The 10,918-nt window shown below is 33.9% G+C and overlaps 1 protein-coding gene across 4 annotated transcripts in view; it reads left to right on the plus strand.

Moving 5' to 3' along the window:
• The window catches only part of LOC119638523, a 216,257-nt gene extending 205,550 nt beyond the window's left edge, over positions 1-10,707 (plus strand). For 2 of the 4 annotated variants that reach the window (XM_038035385.1, XM_038035395.1), the window contains exons 3-4: positions 5,947-6,147; positions 6,610-10,707. In XM_038035385.1, the coding sequence (XP_037891313.1) occupies positions 6,078-6,147; positions 6,610-9,251 (2,712 nt within the window). In that variant the 5' untranslated portion in view covers positions 5,947-6,077 and the 3' untranslated portion in view covers positions 9,252-10,707. Of the gene's footprint in view, positions 1-5,645; positions 6,148-6,609 lie in introns of those variants that run through there. The other 2 variants (XM_038035366.1, XM_038035375.1) reach the window with 2 other exon arrangements.
• The last annotated feature ends 211 nt before the right edge of the window (positions 10,708-10,918 follow it).

A 10,918-nucleotide genomic window follows, 5' to 3' on the forward strand; every position in this document is an offset into this window, starting at 1 on the left:
TTGTATAGAGAGAGAGAGAGAGAGAGAGAGAGAGAGAGAGAGAGAGAGAGGGAGGCGGTTTAATATTTATTTATTTTTTTTTATTTCTTCGCGTTTTATCGTTGAAATAAACGAGACTACGCAGCAGTCAACGCAAACATAAAACATTGTCCAAACGGGAAGATCTGTTGCGCCAACTAATATATTTTTTCTTTCATTACATCCGACACAACTTATGCTACAGAGTATATTAAGTTTGTTTGGATATACGTAACACACAGAAGGGCTTAAGATACCCCCCGTTTTTATTATACCGATCGATTCAAAATAATTTTCTAAAATCTTTCTGCCCGTCTTTCCGACTGCTGTCTGTCCATATATTTTTGTGCTCAATCTACTCAAGTCGCTGACCTGTTTTCGCCCAACGACAAACGTTACTGAACATATTTTGCATCGGTGCACTTTTTCAACCACTCCCCATAGACCGTCTTATATTGAAAAGTCGTCACGTGAAAAAAGGTTGCAATTCTCAAAATTTTTCGACAAAATTCGCTGAGTAGTAGTACGTCAAGGTTCTGACTTGATATGAAAAAACTGATTCTGGTGGGTTAATTTTTTGAATACCCCTCTCATATAACCATTCCTGCGAAGACTGAATCTTTACATGTATATATGTATATCATGATCAAAATGATGACTGATTAGAGCACATTGAAAAAGAAGTCAATCTTAGCGAATTTCGAACACACAGGCTTATTTTTCCAGTTTTTCGGATAGCACAGCCTAACAGCATTCTCAGGATATGAAAATCGTTATATGCCAAAGGTGTTGTTAAAGTTTTATGATGAAAATTGATTCATGATATAAAACATGACCACATAAGTCTCCTTCCACGCCAGCCCATGTAAGATTTCGCATGAATAGTGAGGCTTTTCGGAAAGCATAACCGCAGAGAATTTGAATCACATTTGTTAGAGCCGAACGTATATAGGGGCTATCAAGGAAAGAAAGCCCTTATATGAAGAGAAATTACAATTTCCAGTTTTCTCCTAATCAGGAAACTTTAGAATAGTAAAATTTTCAGCAAGTAATTTGAGTTTGGATGAGGTCATGTGAATTTTTGGGCATCCGCCTATATGCGGACTTTCATGAGAGGTATGTCGTTGCGTAAAAATAATGAGTAAATTTTGGTGTACTTTCACTAAAACGAGCGAACAATCGTACTAGGCGAGTTCGTGTAGAGTATTTAATTGTCGGGCTTGCCTAACTATACTATTCTTACTTATAATGTTTTTATATTATAGCAAATTAATCTATGTTTTCCTTTTGCAACTATAAGCATTAAATGGAATGACTATTTTTATATATATATATATATGAAAAAAAAAAGAATAGATTTGCAGCAATGCAGCTACACTCGAAAGACATCTTCACTTTAGTGGACTCTATGGTCCATAGTGGAAACCGCAAATTTATCTTTACCGGCAAGTTGCGTCTAAAAAATAAAATGTCATTTAATCGATATGCCGACCGTTAGAGAAACACTTGGAGAAACACTTTGAGAGGAGATGTCGAAGGTCAGAGAAACACGTAGAGATTTTGAAAGATATTGATTTTTGCGTTGAATTCTTTTTGAAAATTAATTTACTAAACATCCCCTGCACGCTTCTCTTTACAGTGTTAGTTATAAAGAAATTGGGCAAAAAATTTAAGTAAAAAATGTTGAAAATTACGATTTGAGAAGGACGCGTGCACACTTTAAGTATTGAAATGTGTGTTACAGACAAATTGCTTAATCAATCCTTTATTATGCTTTACAATTAATTTGCAATCTCCGGAGCATAAAAGTGGTCTGCCACCTTTACATATTTTTTCTGATTCTCTTTCCTTGCAATGTTACGCTAAAGTAAGCCGCTTTTGCTGTACATGTCAGTGAGAGAATCGCACTTCGTTTTCCACTTTATATGTTGCAAAATGACAGAGAGAAAATATTAAGATAATTTATAATTGCACAGACACAAGTTTATAATTAAAGTAAAAATCATCTCATCACATACTTTCAATTTCTTGGAAGAGGCACTAATTATAGCTCTTTACCTCATATCCATTCAACTGTTCTACCAATGAAGCTAAGGTAACTAACATAAATTTAAATATAATTGAAGGCTTCCTAAGGACAGATGGTTTTTTATAAGGAAAGTTGGAAGAGACTCATTCTTTTTTGAGGTCAGTTCAGAGAAGAGGAGTATATTGCAAGGTAAGCTTTTCCTCTCAGACGATGCTCTTATACTTCATAGATAGAGAAGATTCATAGATTAAGGGATTGTGCTGTCACGTACGTTTTAATTTACGTAGTCATCAGCTTACCATTAATAAAGCAACGACTGTGCTGTTCTTTATTAAACGATGATCGAGGGATCTTGATGATCCATATATTACAAGCATGATTGTGGTGTGATCAATATTGAATATGCGACATTCGTCGCGTGGTTTTTTTTCCAACAGAATTTACGTGGATTCAGTAGAATTAATTCGGAAGCAATTCCTGCTCGTTATTCTTAGGAATGTTGCTGTTAGCCCGTCCTTCAATTGGAAAGCGACGGCTTCCCTCCTAGTTAAGTTAGTAATTGTCATTATTGACTCGTCGGCTTTATGATTTCTTGCTCTAAAAATTCGATCTTCATAAGGCTACACTAATTGAGATATAACGATGAGCTTTTCAATTTCTCAATATCGGACTCGTTAAAGAATATGAAATTATTTCTCCTTAATATTTGCGATCTACTGATGTCCTAATTAGCAATTTCCTGGATATCTCATCAAGCGCTTGCGTAGAATAGAACAGATTGATGTTCTACGACAAGCTGATCCTATGATTATCACATAATCGATAAGTTTCAATCATAGGCAAACTTTCCGCGTAATATGCTCTTCACTCAAGCATTTTTCAAACGAAAATATTACGATATGGAGAAGCAGTCGTTTACTCTTCGCAACGCCTAATACGGCTAAGGGTGGTTAGCATATGTGACCGCAACAGAAAGAAAGAAAATTTGAAAAAAACTTTTAAGGATTTGCTGATAAGTTTGCTTTGTTAAAAAGATCGGAACGTGAGCGCACAATAAGGGTATGTGCGTAATTTTTATTTAGATGCGAAACTTTCGACTGCACGAAATCCTGAATATTGTCTTAGTTAGTCGAATAATAACACGTGAGTGTTAAGCGTGAATTTTAAATTTCGTATATGTGCTGTTCCTTTACACTGCGTTTTTTTTTTTTTTTTTTTCAATTCCTTATTAAAGAATTCGGATCACAACAACGAATGTTGTAGCGTGAATGAGTAAACTTTCGCGCGGCCACGTACTCTTAAATAATTATGTTTAATAAATCAAATATTTTCAACGAATTTAAAATTTGACTACGCCTACAATCGATCTTCTATGCGAATCAAAACAAAAAAAAACAAAAAGGAAAAATTGAAAACACGCGATGTCCTATCGCCCTTCAGCAATGATCTTGTTTAAGTCTAGGCGATCTCTTGAAATATTGAACAAATATCACGGAATTGCCGTACAATGGAGAAGGCGCAGCCTAAGCAGCCGTGCATTTTGTCGTGTTTATTTCCAAAATCATGTAACGATTTGTTTGCCTTTATCATTCAAGATGGTTTCAGAACTAATTTTCCGAATTCATCCAATAACTTGTTACATGTCTGTCCAGTCTCACTTTTCTAATGCAATTTTAAATGCTGTAGACTTAAAACCAGAATCGTATGCTGATCATTTATATATACTGATATACTGAGTTACTATTGTTTACTTTACCTTATATGTCTATATTGATGGAGGGAATTGTGAAACAATGTTTTACAATATTAAATCGGCTTTGAGACTATATATAAAAAGTACTATATGCTTATGTTGCATATATTTTTATACATTTTGTTTTATTGCAAATATATATATAAATAATAATAGTAATAATAATAATAACAATAACAATAATAATAATAATAATAATAATAATAATAATAATAATAATAATATGAAATAAAAAAAGTAAATGAAATGTTATCACATCTTATTTTTACAGTTGATGATAACGGTGCCACAAACAACACGTTCCAACGAGATTAAAAATATTTTAACTTGGACATAAAATAGTAAATTTTATGAAACAAAAAAAAAAAAAAAAAAACAAAAAAGGAATAAAAGAAAAAAAGATATAATAATGCAGGATTTATGTATGCGTGCGCTTTCATTATTGTCACAATAAAAAGCCCTCACATACATACACACTTAGATATATAAATAAATAACAATAAAAAGAAAAACGAAAGCCACAAATTGTTCACACACAATGCATGAGAACGCCGAGGACGAAAATGAGATATAAAGATAATGGCAACAACTACACCTAGAAAGAAAGAGACAAAAAAAAATTTATAAAAAAAGAAAAAAAAAAAAATCTGCAACAACATGTTTAAAAAACATAGTCAGCGAAATATATTTGAAAAGAGCTAAAATGAAATGGAACTGAATATACGGACAACGCAATTCAATTCAATTTAATTTGAACGCAGCACGAACAACATGTGCACAGAAAAACGAAGCGACAGAGAGGTGTCAAAATGTATGAAATATAATTTACTACTAAAGTGAACGAAAGCGAACAACTCAGTAAAGATATTTATAAATAGAAAAACAAAACAACAACAAAAAAAAAAAAACAAAAACAAAAAACATTGCGAGAGAACAGCAAACAGTTTATAATGATAAAAATAAGACTAACTGGTCACTAGTGAACAATTGTCAGGATAAGAACACAAAAAAAAAAAAAACAAAAACAAAAAACAACACAAAAAAAAAACATTAAAAATAAAACAAAAAAATCTTTCTCACACAAGCGTAAATATACACACAGAAATCCTTACAATTCCATTGAGAGCAAAACAATTTCATATTTATTTACGCTTTACACATTTTAAAGGCAACTGCAACAATAGTCGGATTGCCAGCAGTGCCTGCTTGTCAATGCACACAATCACTTATATATTGCGTGTGTGAATTTGTTTTATGCATTGTGTCACATCCCGTATTATAGGCAAGAAAAACGTTGTGTTGTTGTATTATATAAACATCGAGTTAACAACATTTGTTGCAATCAATAAATAGAAAAATAATAGAATATCTAAGAGTAACTATGAAAGACACACGCACGTTTACACGTACCGATAGTTAACAAAGAGTAGAACAAAAAGAGAAAAGAAGCAAAAGAAGAATAAACAGAATTATAATAAGATTGAAAACAAGGAGATCAACATTTGTTTTTCATCGAACAGTCACACGGTGGGCTAAAAGGGAAGTGTGCATTTGTACACAAGAAAATAAGAAAGAAGAAGAATTATACGGACAAAATATTTATTAACTTAGTATCGAGCGTCTGCCTGCCTATCTATCTATCTATCTACGCCATCTGTGCTTATTACGCTCTATCAGTCTCAGAACATTTAACAACAACAATAAAAATAACAACAACAGCAGCAACAACTACATATTGCAAAGCATAATCATCAGCACTTGTTATTTCAGTTGTCATCGTCGTCATTATCATCATCATCGTCATCATCATCATCATCATCATCATCATTGTCATCATCCTTATTATTATTATTATTATTATTATTATTATTGGCAGCACTTATACTATTTTGCTGTTGTTATTGTCAGCAAGTAAGCGTAACAACTCCTCTATCTATCTCGTCGTGTTGCCTCTTGTATTCACCGGCAAACTTTATAATATAACTACAAAGATAATCAAAATAGATTTCTATATAAATACGTTTCGACACCCGTGCTTGTCCATTCCCAGTCTGCACCTATATGCTCGTATGTATACCATCAATAATAATTTTGTTGTTTCACAATATGTTACTACTACGTATTTTATGCTCTTACATGCTCACAGGTACTGAACATTAGTAACCGGCCTTTTGTTGTCACTTTTGCTGCCGCCACTGCTGCTCCTGTTGCCGTTGTCATTGCTACTGCTACTACTGTTTTTGTCGGGTTAGCGTTCGCAGTATAGTTTACGCTTGAATGACCTCAGGATTCGGATGTGCGAATGTTAACAATATGAAAATAAATTGTATAGCAATTTACTTGACAGGTAAGTTACGCACATATATTGTGGCGCGAAGAACGAAATAAACATAAAGGGAAAGGGAAAGACAGAGAGAGAATAATAATAATAATAAAAGTAAAATAAAAATATTTCTTGCATTGTTCTGCAGGTAGAAGAATACTGATTTTTTAAAGTTCACGGGAACACAAGCTTGCATTTGAAAGCTTGAGCTCTTACAAGTTAATGCTGATCTAAAGCAAATCATTTCTCTAGTACTAGAACTGTCTGTTAGACATTTCGTTCACATGCCGCGTTACGGCCGCTCCCCATTTCTAATTTCAATAGTTTAAGCTTTCATTTAAATTGAACTTTCAAGCCCTTCGGGCTCTCAAATTTCCCAAATTGTATTTTATTGTAAATGTTTAATGGATTTCTTGGATTTCTACCAATCGTATAATTATTTTACGTAGTTATGAATTTTCGTATTTTTTCTTTTCCACTTCGCAGTCACTCTAGCGCTTCAATTCGGTTTGATGCTTATTTTATATGTGCCCGCAGTATTAGCTGATGATTGGTCACAAAGTTGTGCCTCGAATTGTACCTGTAAATGGACCAACGGTAAAAAATCGGCAATATGCAGTTCGCTACAACTTACTACTATACCTACGACACTCAGTACGGAGCTGCAAGTGCTGGTGCTAAACGACAATCATATACCATATTTGAATCGTGAGGAATTCATCAATTTGGGTCTAATGAATTTGCAACGCATTTATTTAAAGAAATCCGAGGTGCAATATGTGCATAAGGAAGCGTTTAAAGATCTTAAAATACTTGTGGAAATCGATTTATCCGATAATCGCATTGAAACGTTAGACAAGGGTACTTTTATGGGTAATGATCGTTTAAGAATTCTTTATTTGAATGGCAATCCATTGAAGAAGTTAGTGGCGTATCAATTTCCCATTTTGCCACATCTTAGAACTTTGGATATACATGACTGTCTAATATCTTATATTGATGCTATGGCATTAGCAAATTTGAATTTATTGGAATTTTTATATTTGAAAAATAATCTGCTTGAGAGTTTGAGTGAATATGTTTTCCAACACATGACCAATTTAAAGACTTTGGTGTTGGATGAGAATCCATGGCAGTGCAATTGTAAATTAAGAAAATTTCGAACCTGGTATATAAGCAGTAAATTGAATAGTATTACTTTACTATGTAAGGGGCCGCCAGCGCAGAAGGACAAACCCTGGGATCAGGTGAAAGAAGAACTCTACGGCTGTCCACCCAAAGTCGAAATATTTAATAATGAAGATGTTCAGAATATAGAAATTGGAAGCAATACCACATTTAGTTGCCTAGTTTATGGAGATCCTTTGCCCGATGTTTCTTGGGAACTCAACGGCAAGCTACTCGATAACGATAACGTTATTTTTGAAGCGGAAAGTATAGCATCCGATAAATTATGGAGCAATTTAACAGTGTTTAACATGACCAGCCTGGATGCGGGCACCTATGTATGCACGGCTACTAATATCGTAGGAGTGGGTTCTCAAAATATTAGCATCTATCTGACAGAAATTGTGCAGCATGTATTAGTCAAGACCCCAGAGACATTTTGGTATTTTGGCTTGATTATGGGAACGTTTGGAACAGTTTTCTTACTGATATTAATCTCGTTTGTGGTATGCTTGTGTAAGCGCACCACCCGTCAACGCAGGCATCCGCGAAAGCCAGGTGTTAAACCCAGCGTAAGTTTCAACGATCAGGAAAAGAAATTATTGGATCTAAGCATAACTACTACGACCAATGATAGAGGCGATAGCTGTTTGGACAACAACCATAGCACAACAACAATGAGTAAAACTGAGTCGGTGATAGGTTTTGAGCCCATTGAAATACATTCGGTGGAAAATCATAGATCTGGTGCTCATGGCCATCACGGTATGCTGATGAACACTAGCAATTCTGGTGGCCATCATCAGTTTAATCATCAACAGCAATCACATCACGCACATATGCCACCTACTAGCGGAACAGGAGTCATGGGTATCGCGAATCGGCAACAACAGCAATTAATGGCAACGGCTGATGGTTCATGTAGTGTGGTGGGTATACCCACCTCTTTGGCCTCCGCAGTATCGGTTGCAGGATCTCATCCTAATCAAATACCCGAAGAATTTCCTTTAAATGTCGGCGTCTTTCCACCACCGCCAGAGTTTTGCTCCAACATGGTACCAAATCCAGCATATGGAAATATATTTATAAGTGTTTCGGTTACTCAGGATATGCTAGACGCTGCTGACATTAACATGTATCCGGATTTACTTAATGTATCCAAGCATTTACCTGATATGTCTACGGTGGCTATAAGTCAAGCTGGAACCAATGCCAATAAAAACGTGGAAACATCACTGAATTCTCCGACTTCTCAGGGCAACTCAGCGAGAACAAATTCAAATTTAAGTTCTTATGCTACATTGCCCCGCCATAGCCAAAGACGTGGTATACTAAAGAAGGACTCATCGCTTCAACATCAGCCACATCCGCAACCGCTGCAACAAACCAACTTGTATCCGCATGAAGAAATTGTTTCCTATCACAATTTAGATACCAGTTACAGTCAAGGTTATCAAGAGAGACGAACGAGCGGTGTATTAAGCTTGCCACCACCCCCACCACCGCCCACAATTTTACGCGAAAAATGCCATCACGTACAGCAACAGCAACCAAATGCCACTTCCACCAACCACTGCACCAGTTGTTTGAGTAATGCCCTGCAAGTAAATTCAACTTCTTCTTCTTCAACCCCACCACTGGATGCTACACCCCTACGACCATTAAATAAAACCTTAAGTAATCAAACTTCTTGCCTCAAATACGACAACATGGGTCGACGGATTACAGCCAGCGGTAATTCGGTACTTTCGTTGCCTGACGAAGAACGTCTCGAAAGTGAAACCTTATTTAACGAAGGCTTGCCACTTACCAAAACACCCGCCTCCAAGGCGCAACACGCAAACAAAACACAAGACTGCCAAATAACAACAACAAAAACTCAAGTCAACACTCAAACTATAACAACAACAATACAAAACTGCAAAAATGGAGATAGCGGCGGTGAGTTCGTATCACTCTAGTATTATGGGACCCAGGTGTAAGATGTTAGAAACGAATGATAAAGTAGTTGTGATGATTTAATTATAAAAATAATTTTCTTTGAAGCGAGTCTTTCGATTATTAATGCAAATACGAAATTGAAAATCATTTCATCTTGCGGCAGAAATGCAAAGAAATAATTTTGTGTAAAAATATTAAAAAATAAAGCAACTAAGAGATCTTTATTCGCTTTGAAGCGAATCGCAAAAACCCACTACCCAAAGTAACTGAACGCAGCTCATTCAACTTCTTTATTAACTCGGCGATAGTAAACAGTTTTAGAAAAATCAAATTTATTATAATTTATATTACGTCCGTCCGAAAATATAATTATTATTTTCCGATATTGAGGCTTACATAAATAATCATTTCTAGTAAAAACAAGAAATAATGAAATCAGTTTTAATAGAAGGGATAAGTCTACAGTTTGTTTGCCACGATCGTTCGGACCTCTATATACGTGTAGGCAACGCGGCTGTATTCAAATAATTTAAATGAAAAAAAAGTTCTTGAAAATGTCAAGGCATTGATTAATGACTGGTTGCTTTAATTTTCACTACTATGCTATTTCCTGCATTTGAAAATAGTTGCAAACATGTTTGTTTCTTTGTAAGAGCAACTAACGCATTTTTATTATTGCGAGCCTAGCTAAGGCATCATTTCTTAAACATTTCCTCAACGCGAATTTATTTAGATTTATAAATAAAAAGAATTAAAAATGCAAATAACTGTGTATTCGTGTCAAGCAATGACATTTTATAAAAATGTTAATTATATTCGCGGACAAAATAAATGTAATTTTAAAAAACTTTTTGACTTTCTGCGATGCCAATGCAAGACAGATCGAACCATTTGAAAAACTTAAGAGTATCAGTTCAAAAGCATGTACGCTAAAGCCAAACAGATCAATTATTGAATAGAACAAAAAAGAATTAATCCATTTGCAATATAAAGCGATTGCTCAAAAAGTCCTTCAAGTGATAAATACATTTGAATGAGTATCATAAATGGATAGCAAAAAATTTGCTCTACTAAGGTGGTGTGTATATAACGTATAAAATAAAATTAATAGATAAAAAAGGAGAGTTCTTGTAAAAAATTTTCATAATTCATGTTTTAATATAATTTTTCAAATTACACCGTAAGCAGTTCAAATTTGTGTGAATGTAAATATGAAAATGAAAATTTAAAAAAAAAAAATTTAAAATAATATAAAATTATTAATTAAAATTCTTAAAATATTACAGTTTCAGATGTTTTATAATGGATAAAAATACTGTAGATATATATATGTAAATATTTTTATCAACATCGCAAGCATGATTAGATCATAGTTTAGATTAAGCATCATAGTTTTTTAGCTTTTATCATTAACAACTGGTTTTTAAAAATGATTCATTTTAGAGGCTTTTGAAAATAGTAGGAAAAAAAATTAACAAAAAAAAAAAAAAAAAAAAACCCAAAAAAAGAAAAAAATGAAAAAAAAATAAGGAGAAAAAGCAACAAGACGAAGAAGAACAACAACAAAATTTAATTAAAGACTTGTACATACGTTAGATAAGTTTCGAGTACAAATTTCCAGATTAGAAGAGCGTATAATATATATTTAAAAGCATATAATAAATTGATATTTGAGTTAACTCAGTTA

The sequence above is a fragment of the Glossina fuscipes genome, unplaced genomic scaffold (genome assembly GCF_014805625.2).
Source record: "Glossina fuscipes isolate IAEA_lab_2018 unplaced genomic scaffold, Yale_Gfus_2 0, whole genome shotgun sequence".
NCBI lineage: Eukaryota > Metazoa > Arthropoda > Insecta > Diptera > Glossinidae > Glossina > Glossina fuscipes.